This window comes from Pristiophorus japonicus, chromosome 9, assembly GCF_044704955.1.
Source record: "Pristiophorus japonicus isolate sPriJap1 chromosome 9, sPriJap1.hap1, whole genome shotgun sequence".
Taxonomy (NCBI): domain Eukaryota; kingdom Metazoa; phylum Chordata; class Chondrichthyes; family Pristiophoridae; genus Pristiophorus; species Pristiophorus japonicus.
Window position 1 is genome coordinate 153,950,285 of NC_091985.1, and position 25,927 is coordinate 153,976,211.

Sequence of the window (25,927 nt, forward strand, 5' to 3'; positions counted from 1 at the left end):
ATGAAAGGAACACCCTCTCCCATTCTTAGCCCACGACTGCTACTGATTGCTTTAAACAAGAAGAGTCAACTTTTAAAATCCTGCCAGCCAACTCAACATTGAAGCACACAGCTGATCTGCCAGTCTGGGGAAAGGAGGCACTCAACATTAAAGCAGCGCTGCTTCCTGCTTCAAAGTCAGACCCCACAACATGCTTCAAGCAAGAAGTGCTGAACTGCCAAAGTCCCATTAGTAGATTCAGAATTAAAGCAAACAGCTGGGCAATAAAAGAAGGCACTAACCTTCAACTCAGAGCTGTCTCCTGGTACCAGCCCAAACCTGGTAGCAAATACCGCAAACAAGCAGCACTCAAATGCCAAAGTCCAGCTGGCAGATTCAGCATTGAAGAAAAGGGTTGATCTGTTAGTCAGGGGAGGCACAGGGAACTTGCAGAGAGGATCACTGGCTTCTGTGGGGTTAAACAGGGTGGACCTGAAGCCCGACCATCTCCCCAAGTTAGAAACCAATGGGCAAGTTAGAGAAGCCGCAGAGCCCATCCTCAGCAGCACCTTTTCCTCAGAGGTCAGTCTCTCAAATTTCAAGAATCTGTAACTGCAGCCTTCTTCTGAAGACCACCAGCTAGGTCTCGCTGAACTCCCTGCTCCATGGGGTGGCCAAGGGCACGGAATCATCATGCCCGACAGTGCATCAACAGCCTCCATAAGGAAGCAGGCTGCAGGATTGCCAAACAGAAGGGCACCACAGAGGAAACGCCCAGTGCATGGATATGAACAAACAGACTTAACTGATGTGGCAACATCCAGAACCTTCAATCCTCCCAAATGCAAACACTCCATATGTAGCTGAAGTATGAAAGTGTTTCAACCCACACAACAGACAAAATGCACAGACCCCAGCAGAAAACAGCCCCAAATGACTTAAAAATACCCTACTCTCAGAATTATGAGAGAGAAAGGAGAACTTCTCAACAATGGTTAGAAACATGCAAATGGAATCCATGAATTTCATGATGCACACACCCAGGCAGAACACCACATTAATGAGCTTGAGACCCATGTCCACAAAAGTGAAGCAGATATAACAAACCTGACTACTCAGATAAACTGTATGATCGAGGTCGGGAAATGTCCATTAAAAATAGACAACTTTAACAACAGAGGGGGCTATGCAACAAAATCTGTATCTTTGAAATTCCCATGGGCCTTGACCTAGAATTAGACCATTAAGGTGAACCAAACATTGCATTGGATCATGGAATACCTGCCCCCATGTACTTGGACCTGAATCACCCAATAGCCTTTGCGATCTGGGTACACAGTTTTCAGACCAGAGACCATAACGGCTAAAGGTAGAGCTAAGAGCGAACAAAAGCTTCAGTTGGCTGAACAGTGACATTTTTAAGCCTTTCTCCAGGCTTTGAAACAGGTATTTGAAGAAGTTAAACTCGCCCTTTGGAATAAAGGTATTGTATACAGAGTAACCAAAATATTGATGACTATACTCCAACCCCCTTCACCATCACAGGCAGTCCCTCGGAGTCGAGGATAACTTGCTTCCACTCTAAAAGTGAGTTCTCAGGTGACTGAGGAGTTGATTGCGGGACCTACAGTCTCTATCACAGGTGGGGTAGACAGTGGTTGAAGGAAAGGGTGGTCAGGGAGCCTGGGTTGATGCACGCTCCTTCCGCTGTCTGCGCTTGATTTCTGCATGCTCTCAGCGATGAGACTCGAGGTGCTCAGCGCCTCCCGGATGCCCTTCCTCCACTTTGGGTGGTCGTGGGCCAGGGATTCCCAGGAGTCGGTGGAGATTTTGCACTTTGTCAAGCAGGCTTTGAGGGTGTCCTTGAAGCGTTTCCTCTGGCCACCTGGGGCTCGCTTGCCGTGTCGAAGCTTCGCGTAGAGCGCTTGCTTTGGGAGTCTTGTGTTGGGCATGCGGATGATGTGGCCCGCCCAACGGAGCTGATTGAGCGTGGTCAATGCTTCGATGCTGGGGATGTTGGCTTGAGCGTTAGTGAGAGATTTCAATGAGGGCAATAGTAGCTCGCCAGGGTATCATGCTAGTTGCTATTGGCAGGCAGCTTCAACATGTTGGTGTGCCAGAGTCAGTCAAAGACTTCATGCTGAACAAGGGTATCCCTTTCTAAATTCCCCATGAGGATCAAGCTCCTTGTGCCACCGCAACATGGCAGTGCCAGCCAGTCAGACAGAGGATGAAGTGTGCCTGGATATGTATTGCGAAGACCTATAGGAAATACCATCGCAGGCCAACCAAAGACAATTTCATCTTGCTCAGGTCACCACACAGTATGTTGCTCCGTCACCCAAATGTCATCATCACAGGCAGTCCCTTGAAATTGAGGAAGACTTGCTTCCACTCTCAAAGTTAGTTCTCAGGTGACTGAACAATCCAATACGGAAATGTAAGTCTCTGTCACAGGTGGGACAGACAGTCATTGAAGGAAAGGGTGCGTAGGGAGCCTGGTTTGCCGCACGCTCCTTCCGTTGTCTGCGCTCATTTTCTGCATGCTCTCGGCGATGAGACTCAAGGTGCTCAGCGCCCTCCCAGATGCTCTTCCTCCACTTAGGGCGTTGTTTGGTCAGGGACTCCCAGGTGTCGGTGTGGATGTTGCATTTTATCAAGGAGGCTTTGTAGGTGTCCTTGAAATGTTTCCTCTGCCCACCTGGGGCTCGCTTGCCATATAGGAGTTCAGAGTAGGGCACTTGCTTTGGGAATCTTGTGTTAGGCATGCGAACAATGTGGCCCGCCCAATGGAGCTGGTCGAGTGTGGTCAGTGCTTCAATGCTGGGGATGTTGGCCTAATCGATAACACTAACGTTGGTGCGTCTTTCTTTCCAGGGGATTTGTAGGATCTTGCGGAGACATCACTGGTGGTATTTCTCCAGCGATTTGAGGTGTCTACTGTATACGGTCCACGTCTCTGTGTCATACAGGAGGGCGGGTATCACTACAGCCCTATGGACCATAAAATTGGTGTCAGATTTGAGGGCCGGATCTTCAAACACTCTCTTCCTCAGGCGGTCAAAGGCTGCGCTGGCACACTGGAGGCAGTGTTGAACCTCGTCGTTGATGTCTATCCTTGCTGATAATAGACTCCCGAGGTATGGATCTTGATGACTGGGGGGGCAGTGCTGTGTGGCGGGGTCAGGTTGGTGGAGGACCTTTGTCTTATGGTTGTTTAGTGTAAGACCCATGCTTTTGTATGCCTCGGTGAAGATGTTGATGAAGACTTGGAGTTCAGCTTCTGAATGTGCGCAGACGCAAACGTCGTCCGTTTACTGTAGCTCGACGACAGAGGTTTGGATGGTCTTGGATCTGGCCTGGAGGCGACGAAGGTTGAACAGGTTCCCATTGATTCTATAGTTTAGTTCCACTCCAGCGGGAAGCTTGTTGAGTGTGAGGTGGAGCACTGCAGCGAGGAAGGTCAAGAAGAGGGTTGGCGTGATAATGCAGCCCTGCTTAACTCCAGTCCGGACGTGGATTGGGTCTGTGGTGGATCCATTGGTCAAGATCACGGCTTGCATGTCGTCGTGGAGCAGGCAGAAGATAGCGACAAACTTTTGGGGAGGACGTTCCATAGTCCCTCGCGGTTAACAGTGTCAAAGACCTTTGTAAGGTCAAACAAGGCCACGTACTAGGGTTGGTGCTGTTCCCTGCATTTCTCTTGTAGTTGTCGCACCATAAAGATCATGTCCGTTATATCCCGTAGTGGATGGAATCTGCACTGTGACTCCGGGAGAAGCTCCTCAGCCACAGGGAGAAGACAGTTGAGGAGGATTCTAGCAATGACCTTCCCAGTGGCAGATAACAGGGAGATTTCACCGCAGTCGGACTTGTCCTCTTTTTTAAAGGTGGTCACGATTGCTGCATCTCTGAGATCTCTCGTCATGCTCTCCTCCTTCCAGATGAGAGAGATGAGGTCATGCATTTGTGCCAATAGTGCCTCTCCGCCATACTTTAGTGCCTCAGCGGGGATTCCATCCACTCCCGGTGCCTTGTTGTTCTTCAGCTGACAGATGGCGTTTTCTACCTCGTGCAGGGCTGGGTTTTTGCTGAGATGGTGGCGGGTAGCATGCTGCGGAATGGAGTCGAGGACACTAGTGTCAAATGCAGAGTCACGGTTAAGGAGATCTTTGAAGTACACCTTCCAGCGGGTCCTGACTGCCTCGGTGTCCTTGATGAGTGTCTCTCTGTTCTTGGCCAGCAGTGGGGTGGGGCCTCGTGTGCTTGGGCCATAGGTGGACTTGACTTGCACACCATGGCTGTCGGCCAGCTGCTGAATCTCCTGTGCTCTCTCTACCCACTATCTATTCTTTAGGTCACGGGTTTTTTGTTGGACCTTGACCTTAAGCCATCTGTAAAGTTGCTTTGCTGCTCCCGAGTTGGGATTTTGTTTTAGGTTCAGAAATACCCTGCACTTGCGATTTAATAGCTCTTGGATCTCCTGGTCGTTCTCATCAAACTGGGGATGTTGGCCTGAGCGAGAACACTGACATTGGTGTTGCCAGAGTCGGTCAAGGACTTCATGCTGAACAAGGATATCCCTTTCCAAATTCCCCATGAGGATCCAGCTCCTTGTGCCCCCGCAACATGGCAGTGCCAGCCAGTCAGACAGAGGATGACCGCAGGCCAACCAAAGACAATTTCATCTTGTTCAGGTCACCACACAGACAGTGATGTTGCTCGGTCACCCAAACAATCAGGTAACTAACCCACGCAGCTGCCATGGATATTCTTTGGTCAGTGTAAAGGTGAAGGAGGTGTAGGCCACTCAGAAATCCAATCACAAAGTAACTCACCGGATGTTCAAGCCAAGTAGCACTCAGTCAATAGTGGAGTGGGTGCAATATGAGAAGAAATCAAATAAGTGCGGAGGATGGGTGAATATAAGCAAGAAAATGGCTCCTCCTTCCAGACACCCTCAATACGGCAGTGAACATGACCCATACTTCATCTTGAGTCCCCATTTAAATCCCAAGACCAGCAACCCAGATGTCATAAATTTAAATTCCACCAAAGCAAATCATGAGATTAAATTTAATAAAGCTACTTATTTTTGGAATAGCACCATAAAAGATGACCACAATGGCAATCATTAAAATCCAACTGGTCTACCAATGTCCTTCAGGGAAGGGAACCTGCAGCCCCAGTCTGGCCTACATGTGATTCTAAGTCTGGTTAACTCTTAATGCTCATCCCCTTCTCAGGGTATCTAGAGATGGGTAATAATGCAGCCTTGTCAGCATTGCCCACATTCTGAGAACATTTTTTTTTAAAGCACAATTTCAGAAGTGGCAAAAAAATTAAGACATTAATGCGGAACATGATGGCTCCTGAGTTGTAGGTGTCACAAAAATGTCATGCCAAGGAAAGCAGTCGTTCAAGATGTATGAGGTAAAATAGGTGTTTCAATATTTCATTCACTTTATCTTTTTGGAGAAGCAGAAATTTGCAGAACTCAGTTGCTCATAAAAACCTGAGCAAGGGATTTTAAACTGGAGTAAACGCCACAAAAAACATGTCAAAGCGATAAAAAAAATTCACCAGACATGATTATAGGTCTATGCAGTAACTACAAACATTTCTTTATTTATCTGCAGCTCAGTCATCTAACAATCAACAACAAACATTTCTAAAACACAATTACATTACTCTCCTCTCTCAGATACTCTGCCTACCCAAATCCCTACCCCAATCCTTCATTACTCTTCGACCTTCCTACTCTCCTGCCGCTGTCCCAGGCTTGGCTCCTTTCTAGATAAGCCTACAGCTTCTTTCTGTGCCTCTCTTGGCATCCTACAAAGGGCCCACTGAGGCACTCATCGCTGCCTCCTTACAAGCAGCAACCCCAACTGTTCCATCCTACTATCTCACCAACCTTACCGCTCAGTGCGCCCACTGGGGGCTAATCTTGCCAATCTCCTCCCCGTCCAACTCACACCCCGTCCCTGTGCTGACCCTGTGGAAGCAGGCAGTGGGGCAGCCATCACCGACCCTCTCTGCATCTTCCTCCAGAATATCCGTTTGCTTTCGAACAAGGACGGTCCCATCCATGAGCTTATTGTGGATGATTGCATCGGCATCATGACCCTGACAGAAACCTGGTTAAGGGGCGATGACACCTTACCCTTAAATGAAGCCTCCCCGTCTGGCTATATCTTCCACCACTTGCCCAGCTCAGACCGCCGTGGTGGTGGTGTGGCTCTCAGCAGCAACTTAGAATGTCCCCCTAACTCCTCCTGCACTTTATCCTCCTTTGAGCATCTTCCTCTATTCCACCCCTCTCACCTCTCATTTAAAATTCTCGTACCCAGGTACCATAAAAATATTACCAATATTTCTTCACTACTTTCCTCCCACTGCCTCTACACCGAACGACTTCTCATCCTCGGTGATTTCAACCTCCATCTTAATTCACCACGCTGTCTCTCCTAAGTTCACTAGCTTCCTATCCTCCCTTAATCTCTCCCTCCATGTAAACGCCCTAACCCATATTCACGGCCACCCCCTCGTCCTTGCCATCTCTTGTGGCCTAGCTACTCCCATCATGTCAATCACAGAATAGGCCATTTCAGACCACTTCCTCATATCGCTCTCCACCCACATCCCTCTTCTATCGCCTCCCCACCCCACAACCCTACCTCCTTCTGTGTCCGCCCCTGGAAAAAACTCTCTCCTGACTCACTTACAACTGCATTTATGAACTGCCAACTGTCCAGCCTTTGGCCTTCCATTCACCATGACATCTACCGATCTGCTCAACCATACCCTCACCACCACCTTTGATGCCTTAGTCCATGTAAAACCAATTACTCTTTCTCACCCTGGCCATTCCCCCTGATACAGCCCTGATCTTCGCTCCCTTAAGTCCAAGGGACGTCGTCTTGAACTGATATGGCGGACAACTGGTTTAGCCATTTGCCGGCAGATTTGGCTGGACCACATAAAGCATTATCAGGTTCTGCTCAAGTCTGCCAAAATTGCTCACTATTCCAGAATCATTCTGGAATGTAAAGGTAAACCCCCAGCTTCTATTCACTACTGCTAACCGTCTTTTTAAACCCCTCTCCCCAGTTTTCACCCTCACCTCCGACAATAAGTATGAGGAGCTCATGGATTTCTTTGTCTCCATCCGTTCAGCCACCTCTGCCTCTTCCCTTCCTTCCCCAGCCCACTGGGCCAAACTTCCTCTAAAGAATCCTCCTGCCCTAGCCCTGACCTCACATCTTTCTCCGGTTTCCCTTCATGACCTTTCTGAGCTCACCTTGTCCATGAGACCCACTTCCTCCTCCCTTGACCCTACTTCCATCAAACTGCTAACCACCCAACTTCCTTTTCTGGCTCCCATGTTAGCTGACATTGTTAACGGTTCTCTATCCTCAGGTACGGTCCCCCTCTCCCTCAAATCTGGCATCATTACCTCTCTCCTCAAAAAACCAACCCTCGATCCCTCCGTCCTTGCAAACTACCGCCCCATCTCCAACTTCCCTTTCCTCTCCAAAGTCCTTGAACATGCTGTCACCTCCCAAATCTGTGCCCATCTTCCCTGCAATTCCGTGTTTGAGTCCCTCCAATCTGGTTTCCGTGCCTGCCACAGTGACGAAACAGCTCTTATCAAATTCACAAATGACATCCTTTGTGACTGTGACAAAGGCAAACTATCCCTCCTCGTCCTTCTTGACTTGTCTGCAGCCTTTGACATGGTTGACCACTCTATTCTTCTCTAATGCCTCTCCACTGTCGTCCGGCTGGGTGGGACTGCACTCGCCTGGTTCCACTTTTTTTTATCTAATCGCAGCCAGAGAATCACCTGCAACAGTTTCTCTTCCTGCCCCTGCATCATTAACTCTGGTGTCCCCCAAGGATCTATCCTTGGCCCCCTCCTATTTCTCATCTACATGTTGCCCCTTGGCGATATTCATCCGGAAACACAGCAGCAGTTTCCACATGTACGCTGATGACATCCAGCTCTACCTCAATACCACTTCGCTTGACCCCTCCACGGTCTCTAAATTGTCAGACTGCTTGCCTGACATCCACTTCTGGATGAGCAGAAATTTTCTCCAATTGAATATCGGGCAGACTGAAGCCATTGTTTTCGGTCCCCGCCACAAACTCCGTTCCCTAGCCACTGACTCCATCCCTCTCCCAACTCCTGTCTGAGGCTGAATTAGATTGTTCGCAACCTTGGTGTCATATTTGACCTTGAAATGAACTTTTGGCCACATATCCGCAGCATAACAAACACCGCCTATTTCCACCTCTGTAACATCGCCTGTCTCCGCCCTTGCTTCAGCTCATCTGCTGCTGAAGCCCTCATCCATGCCTTTGTTACCTCTAGACTTGAGTAGTCCAGCGCACTCCTGGTTGGCCTTCCACATTCTACCCTACTTAAACAAGAGGAGATTTAAAACTCGGCTGCCTATGTCCTAACTCGCACCCAGTCCTGCTCAGCCATCACCCCTGTGCTCGCTGACCTACATTGGCTTCAGGTTAAGCAAAGCCTCGATTTCAAAATTATCATCTTTATTTTCAAATCCCTCCATGGCCTCACCCCTCCCTATCTCTGTAATCTCCTCCAGCCCCATAACACCCCACCCCCCACCCCCGAGATATCTGTGCTCCTCGTATTCTGCCCTCCTGAGCATCCCTGATTATAATTGTTCAACCATTGATGGTCGTGCCTTCTGTTGCCTAGGCGCCAAGCTCTGGAACTCCCTCCCTAAACCTCTCTGCCTCTCTAACTCTCTTTCCTCCTTCAAGCTGCTCCTTAAAACATACCACTATGACCAAGTCACCTGCGCCAATTTCTACTTATGCAGCTCGGAGTCAAATTCTTATCGCATAATACTCCTGTGAAGTGCCTTGGGACGTTTCACTACGTTAAAAGCGCTATATAATTACAAGTTGTTGTTATTAACCTCACTTTGCTTGGAATTAAATCAGAAATCTTACCCCTTGCACAGCCAGCAGAATTTGCTCTTTGGAACACACTTAGATTTAAGCTAGGTACAGGTGACTTTCCCTCATGTGCCCTCTGACGATTTGAAGTGGATCGCTGAATACTCTGAAAGAGATAAGCGTAACCTGATTTAAAGTGGAAGTACATTTTGTGAAAAAGACTTTCTATACTACGGTTATCTTCACTTTTCTCTCTCTGCCTTTTGTACTGTTTTCATACAACAATTTTTCTTCCTTTCTCCACACCATGCAACAGTACCCAGCTAAGAAAGTGAGCAGTTACCTCTTCCCAGGAGTCCATTACCACTGCTCTTTCACCTGCTGCCAGGAGGTCAACCCAGCCTGACTCACTCTCAGATTATCCCTCCATTCCTACAAGGATATGCCTCCACTTAGCATATCCTCCTTACAGTAGTCAAGATCAGGAATTTGGTGTGTGCTGAAACATGGGAATGAACTTGTGTCTTACCACTCCACATCGAAATAGCAAATGGTAGCACCACCTCAGCCCAACAATATCTTTGCATGCCCAATTTTTATTTACCTATATAATGACCTGAAAATTGTTTGGCCATTCTGCTGGATTCCTGCTGTAAATATCAGTACGACATTGGTGGAGCAGCTGTAAACTCAGTTGCGACTCGAATGCTCTGCAATTCCCAACCTTAAGTGCGAGTATTGAAGACAGTCTTGTGGGGGCAGGGCCTTCGCACACTTCTACAACACCATTGACATGAGGTGGGTAATGACACCCTAATGCGGGATTTCCTGACGCCTGGCCTTCAGTCTGGACCCTGTGCAGCACTGGCACAGGTACGCCTGGTTGTCAAAACCAGTAGAAGTGGGGCTCACTTGGGTCAGGAGGAATTTCTTTCTTTAAAAACTTTTAAAGTAAGCCCCCAATGTCAGAGGGCCAGGATCAACAGCTTTCTGGTCGAAGTGAGAGGACCTGTCACCTGCCAAGCTGGAACGTTTCTGCTGATGTTACCGCAATTGTGCTCCCAAACTGCTGAAGGTTTACTCTTCAAAGCCCTTCTTCTGACCGTACGAACTATGGCCTAGAAATTGGGCTGCATGACACACGTTTTCCATTTCCAGGCTTATATGCATAATATAGTAAAAACCTTACATCTGCATGCACATCATGTTGGTGCTACTTGACTTCCTGTTGTCACATTTTTGTGTCACCTTTCCATTATAAATTCCAATGTCCACATTTATAATAGAAAACATCTCTGAAAACTTGTAACTGATTGCATAATTCGGCCACGCAAAATGATTTCTGAATTTTTTGTTCGGGTTCCATTTTTTTCTTAGTAACTGAAATTTCCAACGTTCAAAATAAGGGATTAACCAAAATAATGTAAAAAAAATTACATTTCATAATAACATGATTATATTTATCCTGGTTTAAAGTTTCTACCTGAAGGGCCTCAGCCTTTGCCAAAAACCGAGGATTTGGAGTTGAAATGTATCCCCAGAGATGTGATGTTGTGAGCTAAATTTAGATTGGTCATTCTGAGCATGTGCAATGTACCAGGGTGCATCAGTACCAATTAGCTATATGGGGACATATTTTAAAATATTTTCTTCTAATAGTTTCGGCTCTAATGTTTTTCAAAATTATTTGAAGAAATGCTAAAGAACATATGTTGAGTATTTTTTTTAAACAGAGGCTTTGTGTATGCAAGAGTGAGAAAAATTAGAATGCTCTAATGATACACCTGATGTAGTCTTTGCTTTGTATTCTATAAACCTTAGAAAATGAAAGAGAGACTGGGTTAAAGAGAGGGATGAGAGAGGGGGAAGGGAAAAAGAATCATTCTTCATGTAATGTTACTTAAATTTTAAAAAATTAAAGCCGGCTAATTACCTGTGTTTTGATGAAAGAAAAGGTCAATGCATGTTATTTATATGGGCTTCCAGAAGGCATTTAATAAAGTCCCTCATAAGAGACTGTTAACTAAGGTAGAAGCCCATGGAATTGAGAGCAAATTACTGACCTGGTTAGGAAATTGGCTGAGTGGCAGGAGACAGGCAGCAGGGATAATGGGCAGGTATTCTAATTGGCAGGATGTGACTAGTGGTGTCCCGCAGGGATCTGTGTTGGGTCTCTACTGTTTACAGTATTTATTAATGACTTAGATGATGGCATAGAAAGCCATGTATCCAAATTTGCCAATGTCACAAAGATGGGCAGTATTGTAGGCAGTGTAGGTGAAAGCAGAAAATTACAAAGGGATATTGATAGATTAAGTGAATGGGCAAAACTGTGGCAAATGGATTTCAACGTAAGCAAATGTGAGTTCATCCACTTTGGACTTAAAAATGATAGAACAGGGTACTTTCTAAACGGTGAAAAGCTAAAAACAGTGGAGGTGCAAAGAGACTTGGAGGTCCAGGTACATAGATCATTAAAATGTCATCAACAGATACAAAAATAATTAAAAAGGTTAATGGAATGCTTGCTTTTATATCTAGAGGACTAGAATACAAAGGGGTAGAACTAACGGGAGGAGGAGGCTCCATGAATATCCCCATCCTCAATGAAGGCGGAGCCCAGCACATGAATGCAAAAGACAAGGCAGTAGTGTTTACAACCAGCTTCAGCCAGAAGTGCCGAGTGGATGATTCATATCCACTTCCTCCTGAGGTTCCCACTGTTATGTTCAGAATAACTCCACAAGACTGCATACTGTAAGCTCAAACTGTTGTAACCTTGATGTCTTTAATGTAACTCCAGAGTGAGGAAGCAGCATGGTAGATTACCTTTTATACCTGCTTGCCCAGGGTGTGCAGGTGACCCTTGGGTCTCCAACAGGTGCACCTCCTGGTGGCAAGTCTTACACACTAGTAAAGTTTACATACATAACACCCACCATCACAGAAGCCAGTCTTCAGCCAATTCGATTCACTCCATGTGATATCAAGAAAAGGCTGAGCGCACTGGATAATGCAAAGGCTATGGGCCCCGACAACATTGCGGCTCTTGTGCTGAAGACTTGTGCTCCAGAACTAGCCGTGCCTCTAGCCAAGCTGTTCCAGTACAACTACAACACTGGCATCTATCCGACAATGTGGAAAACTGCCCAGGGTGTGTCCTGTCCACAAAAAGCAGGACAAATCAAATCCGGCCAATTACTGCCCCATCAGTCTACTCTCAATCATCAGCAAAGTGATGGAAGGTGTTGTCAACAGTGCTATCAAGCGGCACTTACTCAACAATAACCTGCTCACCGATGCCCAGTTTGGGTTCCGCTAGGACCACTCGGCTCCAGACCTCATTACAGCCTTGGTTCAAGCATTGACAAAAGAGCTGAATTCCAGAGGTAAGGCGAGAGTGACTGCCCTTGACATCAAGGCTGCACTTGACCAAGTGTGGCATCAAGGAGCCATATTAAAACTGAAGTCAATGGGAATCAGGGGGAAAACTCTCCACTGGTTGGAGTCATACCTAGCACAAAGGTAGATGGCTGTGATGGTTGGAGGTCAATTATCACAGCCCCAGGACATCGCTGCAGGAGTTCCTCAGGGCAGTGTCCTAGGCCCAACCATCTTCAGCTGCTTCATCAATGACCTTCCCTACATCATAAGGTCAGATTGGGGATGTTCGCTAATGACTGCCAGTGTTCAGTGCCATTCACAACTCCTCAGATAATGGAGCAGTCCATGCCCACATGCAGTAAAACCTGGACGACATTCAGGCTGGGGCTGATAAGTGGCAAGTAACATTTGCGCCACACAAGTGCTAGGCAATGACTATCTCCAACAAGCGAAAGTCTAACTACCGCTCCTTGATATTCAATGGCATTACCATCACTGAATCCCCCACCATCAACATCCTGGGGGTCACCATTGACCAGAAACTTAACTGACGCAGCCACATAAATACTGTGGCAACAAGAGTGCGAGCGTCTCACCTCTTGACTCCCTAATGCCTTTCTATGGTGTATGTAGGCACCTTTATTAATGACTCCACGAGGCAGGCTTAAACAGTGTAGACCTGTAGTCCTTTATTTGCAGCTCCAGAGTGAGGACAACCAGCTGTGAGTTCCTTTTTATATTGGGTTACCTGCAGTGTGCAGGTAACCCTTAGGTCTCCAGCAGCAGCACCCTCTGGTGTAAGGTGTGTACAGTGTAAGGCTACATTCAGTGTTGCATAACAGTGTTACAGACATCACACAGTAAACAGGCATGTATACACAACAAGACTCCCCGCTAAGCATTTTTCATATCCTTATTATCATGCCCAGGGGAGGTGATCAGTGGTGGACTATGGGAGGTTGTGGTGAGGGTTGTGTGGTTGCCAGGAGTGACCCCTGTGCTTCAGGCTGGCCTCGACATCTCCCCTCCCTCACACACAGACCAAGTGGGCGTCACTGTTATGGGATCCCTCAGGGGGGTAGCCACAGCAGCAATGAGTGGTGTGTACACACTGTGATGTGGGTAGTTGTGGGGTGGTGGGCTGGGCCACAAGACTGGGTGGGCTCCTTGTCCACCAATTGGGATGAGGGTCAGGTCATCCCAGGGTTTGCCAGGGAAGCTGGAGGGTATTGGCCTCATGCTCCTGGTGTTGGCCCTGGTGGCCAGGGGTTGTAGGGCTGGTCTGGTGCAGGTTGCCATTGGTGGTGGCTGGGCTGCCCATTGACCACTGTCCCTGTAGTAGGTCTGCTCCCACTGGCTGTGTGTGTGTCCCACAAGGGGCATCACATTCGTTCCAAAGATTCAGGTTACGTGGTCAGTTAGCCATCTGGACCTGGGGGTCTCTCACAGGGGGATTCCATTGGCATCGGCATGGGTCCCTGTAGGGCCCAATGTCCTTTGGCTGTGTCCTACCGGTATATATGACACCTTGGCTCTGACCACACCTGGGAGCAGCGTCGAGGAGGTGCGTGGAGAGGCCTATAAAAGGCACAGCAGGGAGTCCGGGGCCCAGCGTCGGCGGCAGTCGGGAGCAGCGTCGAGGAGGTGCGTGAGAGGCCTATAAAAGGCACAGCAGGGAGTCCGGGGCCCAGCGTCGGCGGCAGTCGGGAGCAGCGTCGAGGAGGTGCGTGGAGAGGCCTATAAAAGGCACAGCAGGGAGTCCAGGGCCCAGCGTCGGCGGCAGTCGGGAGCAGCGTCGAGGAGGTGCGTGAGAGGCCTATAAAAGGCACAGCAGGGAGTCCGGGGCCCAGCGTCGGCGGCAGTCGGGAGCAGCGTCGAGGAGGTGCGTGGAGAGGCCTATAAAAGGCACAGCAGGGAGTCCGGGGCCCAGCGTCGGCGGCAGTCGGGAGCAGCGTCGAGGAGGTGCATGGAGAGGCCTATAAAAGGCGTGACTTGTGCAGCTACAGGGAGAAGGCAAAAAAGAAGTAGAAAGAAATCAAAAGGTGACGTCACAGCCAAGAGGGTAAGTGATTGGCTGGTGATTGGTGAGTAGTTTTTCTTTTTTCTCTTCTATATCAGTGAGTAGCTTTTAACATTGTTGTTGCCAATTTAAGTGTAAGGGTTAAGTCATGGCAGGAGAGCTCGGTCGGGTGTTATGCTCCTCCTGTACCATGTGGGAACTCGGGGACGACACCAGTGTCCCTGACGACTACATGTGCGGGAAGTGTATCCACCTCAAGCTCCTGACGGTCCGCGTTGCGGAGTTGGAGCTGAGGGTGGATTCACTCTGGAGCATCCACGATGCTGAGAATGACGTGAGTAGCACGTGTAGCGAGTTGGTCGTACCGCAGGGAAAGGGTCCACAGCCAGATAGGGAATGGAAGACCAACAGGAAGAGCAGTGCAAGGAAGGTAGTGCAGGAGTCCCCTGTGGTCATCCCCCTGCAAAACAGATACACTGCTTTGGGTACTGTTGAGGGGGATGACTCATCAGGGGAGGGCAGCAGCAGCCAAGTTCATGGCACCATGGCTGGCTCTGCTGCACAGGAGGGCAGGAAAAAGAGTGGGAGAGCGATAGTGATTGGGGATTCAATGGTGAGGGGAATAGATAGGCGTTTCTGCGGCCGCAACCGAGACTCCAGGATGGTATGTTGCCTCCCTGGTGCAAGGGTCAAGGATGTCTCGGAGCGGGTGCAGGACATTCTAAAAAGGGAGGGAGAACAGCCAGTTGTCGTGGTGCACATTGGTACCAACGACATAGGTAAAAAAAAGGGATGAGGTCCTACGAAACGAATTTAAGGAGCTAGGAGCTAAATTAAAAAGTAGGACCTCAAAAGTAGTAATCTCGGGATTGCTACCAGTGCCACGTGATAGTCAGAGTAGGAATCGCAGGATAGCGCAGATGAATAAGTGGCTTGAGCAGTGGTGCAACAGGGAGGGATTCAAATTCCTGGGGCATTGGAACCGGTTCTGGGGGAGGTGGGACCAGTACAAACCGGACGGTCTGCACCTGGGCAGGACCGGAACCAATGTCCTAGGGGGAGTGTTTGCTAGTGCTGTTGGGAAGGATTTAAACTGATATGGCAAGGGGATGGGAACCAATGCAGGGAGACAGAGGGAAACAAAAAGGAGGCAAAAGCAAAAGACAGAAAGGAGATGAGAAAAAGTGGAGGGCAGAGAAACCCAAGGCAAAGAACAAAAAGGGCCACTGGACAGCAAAATTCTAAAAGGACAAAGGGCGTTAAAAGAACAAGCCTGAAGGCTTTGTGTCTTAATGCAAGGAGTATCCGCAATAAAGTGGATGAATTAACTGTGCAAATAGATGTTAACAAATATGATGTGATTGGGATTATGGAGACGTGGCTCCAGGATGATCAGGGCTGGGAACTCAACATCCAGGGTATTCAACATTCAGGAAAGATAGAATAAAAGGAAAAGGAGGTGGGGTAGCATTGCTGGTTAAGGAGCAAATTAAGGCAATAGTTCGGAAGGACATTAGCTTGGATGATGTGGAATCTATATGGGTAGAGCTGCAGAATACCAAAGGACAAAAAACGTTAGTGGGAGTTGTGTACAGACCTCCAAACAGTAGTAGTGATGTTGGGGAGGGCATCAAACATGAAATTAGGGGTGCGTGCAATAAAGGTGCAGCAGTTATAATGGGTGACTTTAATATGCACATAGATTGGGTTAACCAAACTGGAAGCAATACGGTAGAGGAGGATTTCCTGGAGTGCATAAGGGATGGTTTTTTAGACCAATATGTCGAGGAACCAACTAGGGGGGAGGCCATCTTAGACTGGGTGTTGTGTAATGAGAGAGGATTAATTAGCAATCTCGTTGTGCGAGGCCCCTTGGGGACCATAATATGGTGGAATTCTGCATTAGGATGGAGAATGAAATAGTTAATTCAGAGACCATGGTCCAGAACTTAAAGAAGGGTAACTTTGAAGGTATGAGGCGTGAATTGGCTAGGATAGATTGGCGAATGATACTGAAGGGGTTGACAGTGGATGGGCAATGGCAGACATTTAGAGACCTCATGGATGAACTACAACAATTGTACATTCCTGTCTGTCATAAAAATAAAAAAGGGAAGGTGGCTCAACCGTGGCTATCAAGGGAAATCAGGGATAGCATTAAAGCCAAGGAAGTGGCATACAAATTGGCCAGAAATAGCAGCGAACCCGGGGACTGGGAGAAATTTAGAACTCAGCAGAGGAGGACAAAGGGTTTGATTAGGGCAGGGAAAATGGAGTACGAGAAGAAACTTGCAGGGAACATTAAGACGGATTGCAAAAGTTTCTATAGATATGTAAAGAGAAAAAGGTTAGTAAAGACAAACGTAGGTCCACTGCAGTCAGAATCAGGGGAAGTCATAACGGGGAACAAAGAAATGGCGGACCAATTGAACAAGTACTTTGGTTCGGTATTCACTGAGGAGGACACAAACAACCTTCCGGATATAAAAGGGGTTGGAGGGTCTAGTAAGGAGGAGAAACTGAGGGAAATCCTTATTAGTCGGGAAATTGTGTTGGGGAAATTGATGGGATTGAAGGCCGATAAATCCCCAGGGCCTGATGGACTGCATCCCAGAGTACTTAAGGAGGTGGCCTTGGAACTAGTGGATGCATTGACAGTCATTTTCCAACATTCCATTGACTCTGGATCAGTTCCTATGGAGTGGAGGGTAGCCAATGTAACCCCACTTTTTAAAAAAGGAGGGAGAGAGAAAACAGGGAATTACAGACCGGTCAGCCTGACATCGGTAGTGGGTAAAATGATGGAATCAATTATTAAGGATGTCATAGCAGTGCATTTGGAAAGAGGCAATATGATAGGTCCAAGTCAGCATGGATTTGTGAAAGGGAAATCATGCTTGACAAATCTTCTGAAATTTTTTGAGGATGTTTCCAGTAGAGTGGACAAGGGAGAACCAGTTGATGTGGTATATTTGGACTTTCAGAAGGCTTTCGACAAGGTCCCACACAAGAGATTAATGTGCAAAGTTAAAGCACATGGGATTGGGGGTAGTGTGCTGACATGGATTGAGAACTGGTTGTCCGACAGGAAGCAAAGAGTAGGAGTAAATGGGGACTTTTCAGAATGGCAGGCAGTGACTAGTGGGGTACCGCAAGGTTCTGTGCTGGGGCCCCAGCTGTTTACACTGTACATTAATGATTTAGACGAGGGGATTAAATGTAGTATCTCCAAATTTGCGGATGACACTAAGTTGGGTGGCAGTGTGAGCTGCAAGGAGGATTCTATGAGGCTGCAGAGCGACTTGGATAGGTTAGGTGAGTGGGCAAATGCATGGCAGATGAAGTATAATGTGGATAAATGTGAGGTTATCCACTTTGGTGGTAAAAACAGAGAGACAGATTATTATCTGAATGGTGACAGATTAGGAAAAGGGGAGGTGCAAAGAGACCTGGGTGTCATGGTACATCAGTCATTGAAGGTTGGCATGCAGGTACAGCAGGCGGTTAAGAAAGCAAATGGCATGTTGGCCTTCATAGCGAGGGGGTTTGAGTACAAGGGCAGGGAGGTGTTGCTACAATTGTACAGGGCCTTGGTGAGGCCACACCTGGAGTATTGTGTACAGTTTTGGTCTCCTAACCTGAGGAAGGACATTCTTGCTATTGAGGGAGTGCAGCGAAGGTTCACCAGACTGATTCCCGGGATGGCGGGACTGACCTATCAAGAAAGACTGGATCAACTGGGCTTGTATTCACTGGAGTTCAGAAGAATGAGAGGGGACCTCATAGAAACGTTTAAAATTCTGACGGGGTTAGACAGGTTAGATGCAGGAAGAATGTTCCCAATGTTGGGGAAGTCCAGAACCAGGGGACACAGTCTAAGGATAAGGGGGAAGCCATTTAGGACCGAGATGAGGAGGAATTTCTTCACCCAGAGAGTGGTGAACCTGTGGAATTCTCTACCACAGAAAGTTGTTGAGGCCAATTCACTAAATATATTCAAAAAGGAGTTAGATGAAGTCCTTACTACTAGGGGAATCAAGGGGTATGGTGAGAAAGCAGGAATGGGGTACTGAAGTTGCATGTTCAGCCATGAACTCATTGAATGGCGGTGCAGGCTAGAAGGACCGAATGGCCTACTCCTGCACCTATTTTCTATGTTTCTATGTTTCTATGTTTCTATACATTCTAGCATTTGCATCACTTTTGGGTATCCTGGTTTCAACAGGCATGGTTACATTAGGCATTTCACATTCTCTATTATTATTGTTAAGCATAATAAACTTGCTCTTTAACCTTACTGACACCTGCATTCATCTCATTAGTCACATTAGTTGAACCAGTATCACCCCATCCTGGTTACATTGCATACATTTTCATACTTACACCCTTTAATTGCATCTTTAGCTTTAAAGTCCGTGTACTCAAATAGTTGAAACTTTCCCTTTAAATTTTTTTGGTTAACTGTCTCCTTTAAGGGACCCTTCAAATTCGATTGGCTGCTCGGTGTCACGTGATGTTCCGCCAATGCTCCTCGTGGTATGGCCGTGGCCATTTTGATTTTAGGGTTATGTCCTCGTGGTGCTGGTGCTGCAGCCATTTTCTGGCTTTCCAGCAGATAGGCTGTGGTGGTCTTTTCTTCCACAGCGCCACTTTGCCTGATGTGGACCGGGTTCATCCAATTCCTTCCCAGCAGCGTGGAACCATCGCCGGCCACAATCCACATGGGGAGTTTGTTCAACACGCCGCCCTGGGAGACCTGGACGTCCACGCTGCCAACGATATGGATTTTACCTTTGGTGTAGGTGAGCAGCTTCGCTTGGACAGGAGACAGTTTTGGTCGATTGGCGGGATTTATCCAAATTTTTTCAAAGGTCATTTGGCTCATCACAGACTGACTCGCCCCTGTGTCGATTTCCATGGAGACTGGGACCCCGTCGATGTCCACTTCCATCGTCCACGTAGAACTTCCGGTGGAGCAGGTAAAGATTCCATACTCTTCTTCCAGGGTTTGAGCAACTTCCTCTTCATCTGTATCGGAGCCCGGTTGATCAGCCAACTCATCAGGGATGCGGTGAGTAAAGCGTTTTCTGCACATTCTCTGAAGGTGCCCTTTCTCTTTGCAGCCTTTGCATGCATAGTCTTTGTAGTGGCACTGGCGGGCCCTGTGGTTTCCTCCACAGCGCCAGCACGGGGCCATCCGGTTTGCCCCATGTGTCGGGCTCAGGGTTGCGGGACTCGGGGCAGCATTTCTGCCTTTAGAAGTATCCATGCGGTGCACTGCGCTCGCTGGTTTAGAGTCCTGGGTCAGTATTCGCCTGGAGTCGCTGGCCGAAGCCATGTAGGCCTGGCTCACTTGGATTGCTTTCTGCAGGGTGACTGTGATGTCCACAGAGAGCAATTTGTGTAGGAGGCCCTCCTGGCCGATTCCAATGTTGAATATGACCCTTAGGGCTTCGTTTAGGTAGTCTCCAAATTCACACCGAGCAGCTAGTCTTCTTAGGTGTGCAGCATACTTGGCAATTTCTTGGCCCTCAGGTCGCCGGTAAGTGTAGAACCGGTGCCTGGCTGTGAGGATGCTTTCTTTTGGTTTTAGCTGTTCCTGTATGATTGTTACAAGTTGCTCATAGCTCTTGGTGGTTGTCTTCTCCGGGGCTAGTAAGTTCCTGACGAGACAATGGATGGTGGGCCCACAACTGCTAAGCAGGATGGCCCTGCATTTGTTTGGTAGTGTAGCCGGTGTGTCCCCATCCAGGTCGTTGGCTATAAAGAAATGTTCCAATCTTTCCACAAAAGCGTCCCAATCTTCCCCCTCTGTAAATTGCTGGAAGTTGCTGAGGTTAGACATGTTGAGCGTGTAGTTCGTGACCTCGTATTCCCGTCGCCAGTTGTGGTGTATGTAGGCACCTTTAGTAATGACTCCACGAGGCAGGGTATGATACTTAAACTGTGTAGACCTGTAGTCCTTTATTTGCAGCTTCAGAGTGAGGACAAGAAGTTGAGAGTTCCCTTTTAGGTCTCCAGCAGCAGCACCCCCCGGTGTACAGGTAAGGTGTGTACAGTGTAAGGCTACATTCAGTGTTGCATAACAGTGTTACAGACATCACACAGTAAACAGGCATGCATACACAACACTTTCTACCAGCTACAAGGCAAAAGTCAGGAGTGTGATGGAATACTCCCCACTTGCCTGGATGAGAGCAGCTCCAACAACACTCAAGAAGCTCGACATCATCCAGGTCAAAGCAGCTCGCTTGATTGGTACCCCATCCACCATCTTAAACATTCATTCCCTCCATCACCGCGTACTGTGGCTGCAGTGTGCACCATCGGCAGCACCTCCCAAGCCCGCGTCCTCTACCACCTAGAAGGACAAGGGCAGCAGGCGCATGGGAACACCATCATCCTGACTTGGAAGTATATCGCCATTCCTTCATCGTCTATGGGTCAAAATCCTAGAACTCCCTCCCTAACAGCACTTAACCACACGAACTGCAGTGGTTCAAGACGGCGGCTCACTACCATCTTCTCATGGGCAATTAGGGATGGGCAATAAATGCTGGCGTTGCCAGCGACGCCCACATCCCGTGAATGAATAAAAAAGAAGTAATGCTGCAGCCATACAAAGGCCTGGGCATCACACGTGAGGAAGGATATATTGTCCTTGGAGGGAGTGAAACATAGGTTTACGTGAATGATACCCGGACTTCAAGGGTTAAGTTACGAGGAGAGATTACACAAATTAGGGTTGTATGTCCTAGAATTTCGACGGTTAAGGGGTTAACTGATCTAAATTTTCAAGATATTAAGGGGAACAGATAGGGTAGATAGAGAGAAACTATTTTCGCTGGCTGGAGATTCTAGGACTATGGGGCATAGTCTAAATATTAGAGCCAGGCCTTCGAGGAGTGAAATTAGGAAACACTTCTAGACACAAAGGGTGGTAGAAGTTTGGAACTCTCTTCTGAAAACACCAAATAATGCTAGATCAATTGTTAATTTTTAATCGGAGATTGATAGCTTTTTATTAACTAGAGGTATTAAGGAATATGGGCCAAAGGCGGGATATGGAGTTTGGTCGCGGATCAGCCATGGTCTCATTGAATAGCAGAATAAGCTCGAGGGGCTCAATGGCCTACTCCTGTTCCTATGTTCAATGCTAATGCCTTATACCTGTGAGACAGAAATTCTAATTTCTATCATATATGACAGAGAGAAAGATGCAAAGAGAGAGAAAGACAGACAGGCAGTTTCTTTCTTCATTCTAATTTGATTTATTTTTTTAAAACAAATTGAATTTTGAAAGAAAGTAAAGTCTCTGAGGGAAACAGATGTGAAGTTAGTGAAGGAAGGGAAGAGAAGAGAATGAAGGAGCTGTTGGTCTCTCCCCATCTAACTTTGGGGGAATGAGTAGGAGTGGATAGAGTGTTGAGGGTGAGGTGAGTGACAGTTGAACAAAGGAGAAGGGAATATAAAGGGGTTGAGCAGATAGTTTAAAGGGGAAGAGGTGGGGTAGTAATGGGAGTGTGGGTGTGGTAGGAAGGGGATGGGGTAATGGGAAGGGACAAGTATAGAGGACATGACAGGAGAGGGTGGAGAAAGCATGCGGAATTGAGGGAGGAGATGTGAATTGAGCCACGAAGGGCTAGATTTTCCCTGCAAGCCCTAACCTAACTGCATTTATGGCTCTTTTTCCCCATCACATCATGCCATACCACCCTCCACCTCCCACCCAAATGGAAAGAAGAAAAGAAAAAATGGAGACAGAAGTAAAAAGAAAAGTTAAGAGGATAGAAGCAGAAGAGAAGAAAAAGAGCCAGAGCAAAAGAAGAGCCAAAGGAAACGATAACTACATGATATACACAAGTGAGAGAGCAACTTAAAAGGCCCAATTTTACCTAATCTTCATGGCAGGAATGACATGGGTTCTGGTCTGACACCTGTTTTACACCCCATTCAATTTTACTCTCTATTAAGAACATAAGAACACAAGAAATAGGAGCAGGAGTACGCCATACAGCCCCTCGAGCCTGCTCCGCCTTTTAATACGATCATGGCTGATCCGATCATATACTCAGGTCCACTTCCCTGCCCGCTCCCCATAACCCCTTATTCCCTTATCGTTTAAGAAACTGTCTATTTCTGTCTTAAATTTATTCAATGTCCCAGCTTCCACAGCTCTGAGGCAGCAAATTCCACAGATTTACAACCCTCAGAGAGGAAATTTCTCCTCATCTCAGTTTTAAATGGGTGGCCCATTATTCGAAGATAATGCCCTTTAGTTTTAGTCTCCCCTACCAGTGGAAACATCCTCTCTGCATCCACCTGGTCAAGCTCCCTCATAATCTTATACATTTTGATAAGATCACCTCTCATTCTTCTGAATTCCAATGAGTCGAGGCCCAACCTACTCAACCTTTCCTCATAAGTCAACCCCTTCATCTCTGGAATCAACCTAGTGAACCTTCTCTGAACTGCCTCCAAAGCAAGTATATCCTTTCGTAAATATGGAAACCAAAACTGCACACAGTATGCCAGGTGTGGCCTCATCAATATCCTGTATAACTGTAGCAAGACTTCCCTGCTTTTATACTCCATCCCCTTTGCAATAAAGGCCAAGATTCCATTGGCCTTTCTGATCACTTGCTGTACCTGCACACTATCCTTTTGTGTTTCATGCACAAGTACCCCCAGGTCCTGCTGTACTGAAGCACTTTGCAATCTTGCCCCATTTAAATAATAATTACTCTTTGATTTTTTTCTGTCAAAGTGCATGACCTCACACTTTCCAACATTATACTCCATCTGCCAAATTTTTGCCCATTCACTTAGCCTGTCTATGTCCTTTTGCAGATTTTTTGTGTCCTCCTCACACATTGCTTTTCCTCCCATCATTGTATCATCAGCAAACTTGGCTACGTTACACTCAGTCCCTTCTTCCAAGTCGTTAATATAGATTGTAGATTCAAGTTAATGTTCCCGGCGGATGAATTAGGTTAAACTGGGGGTATATCCTTTCGTAAATATGGAAACCAAAACTGTACACAGTATTCCAGGTGTGGCCTCACCAATACATGTGCAATGCAATGCGAGATCAACTAGTAATATATTAAAAATATAATTTCTGTGCGCACTTCCACTTCAACTTTTTCCCATTATAAATTTCTATGTCCATATTTGTAATGGAAACTGCCTAAGTAAACTTGTCACACTACACTGACGAAAGGTCGTTGACCTGAAACGATAATTCTGTTTCTCTCTCCACAGGTGCTGCCTGACCTGCTAATTATTTCCAGCATTTTCTGTTCTTATTGTCACACTTCTACCAGTAGTGGCCTCTAACACGTCACTTTTGCGCCTCCCTCAGCCTGCACTACAGAGTAACTCCTATACTAAAACCAACTATACTTGGAGGAACGTCTCTCGGCCCTGATGGGCATTCAAGTTGGTGCCGCGGTGGTGGGTGAGGTCGAACTCCCTCGGGACAGTGATGGTGTGCTGAGTTCCTTTACAGCATCTGGTAAGCCACTTAGGCCTGACACCACAATCCTTAGCTCTTTCCATGAGACTGGCATTCTCGAATGCCTTTGCCGCACCTGGCACACTCCCCTGCAGGTAACCAGTCTTCTATGTGTATGTGCTTTCAGATGACCAACCAAATGCACCGCGGCCTTCACGTGACCCTTCCACTGGTGAAGATGCTGCCGAGGAGGACACCTCGTTCGATGTAATGCAGGAGTCAGCGGCATCTGAGAGCGAGGCTAGCAGCTTTGACGAAGGGGTGGTCGGGGAGGTGGTAATGCTCCAAGACCCAGTGGCCTGCAGCTACGCCACAGGGGAGGGGAAGCCCGGAGGCCAGCTCCCCGGAGGGTGAGTGCACGCCTGAGTGATGCTCACTCGGTCTGTGCAGCAGAGCTGGTCTCCAGTTAGTCTTGGGTAATCTTTGCCACTGGACCAAGACCTAGCTCTGCAAGCCCGTGTGGTGGCTGGTGCGCAATGGCCACCACATGTTAAAAAAATCCAAGCGCAGGCATCTTCCACCCTTCAGGATGTAGTTTGGGATCTGGAATATTAGGTTCTTCATTGAAACACCTGTGAACACATCCCTTTTTGGCGTGGAGCAAGTCATCCTCGCTTCGAGGGACTGCCTATGATGATGATGATGATGATGATGATGATGAACCGGAACTAGAGGTTGTCACAAGGCAATACCTGCAGTTGCACAGCGATCTGCTGGGTGCACTAGCAAGGGTTTCTGAGAGTCTCAATGCACTAGCTGTGAGGATGGAGGAGACCGCCTCAACTATTGCTCATGCCTCTCAGCAGCCCACTGAGCCCATCCTTGGCAGATACCAATCGATGTTTGATGCAACCAATGACCATGGGGTCCCAGACATGGTGGCACAGGCTATGGCTGACATTGCAGTGGCCATTGAGCACTGGGCCGATGCTATGGTAGGCTTGCATACAGTGCGTGGTCTCTCCAATCAGCTCTGTACTGTGCTGCAGTCGCAGTCAGTCTTAATGTAGAGGCAACTCAATTCAACGGATGCACTGACCGCTGCCATCCTGTCTGGGAGCCCCATCAGTTCAGATTGTTGCAGATGATGAGGCTCTGCCTCGGGGGAAGTAGAAGTGTGTCGGGCCAGTTGGAACATGATGTCATCTCTCAGGACGACATCATTCCGCCTTTGCACCTGCTGCTCTCTGCAACCCATCCACAACAGAGTGCTGCCGCCCATGCTGAGGTGATGCAGTCCACACCCGGGCCTTCCAGGGCCTGAGCTGATCGGGGACTTCCTGCTAGGACATCATGTGTGGTTGCGGCTCCAAGTCAACAACTGATGACTAGCCTTGCTGCAGGCCCCGAGACCCCATTGAGGAGGATCAATAGGCACGGGAGTGGGGAGAAAGGAAGGGGTGGTAAAGCACTCTACAAGACCAATTAAAGACTTGTGGGAAGGCGGGCACAGATGCTGACCTTGTTAACATATTCTCATATAACTAGTTGCACCTGTATGACCCAGCAAGCAATTTGCTTTATACAACAGAGATGGCTACTTTGTTGGAAAATGAAGTGATGTCAATAGTTGCACTTGGATTGAGAATTTTTGAAGGGGTCTTGTGGGTATGATTATTTGTTGGGGATGAAAGTGTTGTCTTGTGCTTGTTTTCAACACACCATGGTTTATTTGTTCAACAAATAAAGTTTAGATTGTTCACATTATTGTGCTGCGATTTATATACACGGGGGTTGCAGAGTGGGGAGCGATGTGTTTAGTAAATGCCGAGGTTTACAGGCTGGCAACTCGGCACGTTGAGTCATTCACTGGAATCGATGCGCGATGAGTCTCTTACGAGCAGCCCTTCCAGCGCAACAGTGTCAGGCTGCCTCCCCCTTGGCTGAAGCTTCTCGTCTTCCTCCTTGTTGTCGTCGTCCTCCTGAGGTGGGTCATCCATCCCTGGTGGTAATGGCTGGCCCCTCATGATGGCCAGATAGTGCAGCAGGCAGCACACAACGGTGAACATGGAGACTCTATCAGGTGAGTACTGAAATGCCCCTCCAGAGCGGTCAAGGCAGCGGAATCGCTGCTTCAGAACCCTGAT

At 47.7% G+C, this 25,927-nt stretch overlaps 1 protein-coding gene across 1 annotated transcript in view; it reads right to left on the bottom strand.

Moving 5' to 3' along the window:
* The window catches only part of LOC139273939 (centromere protein J-like), a 216,393-nt gene that overhangs the window by 58,689 nt on the left and 131,777 nt on the right, over nucleotides 1-25,927 (bottom strand). The window contains exon 10 of the mRNA XM_070891010.1: nucleotides 8,974-9,085. Coding sequence (XP_070747111.1) covers nucleotides 8,974-9,085 — 112 coding nt within the window. The remainder of the gene's footprint in view (nucleotides 1-8,973; nucleotides 9,086-25,927) is intronic.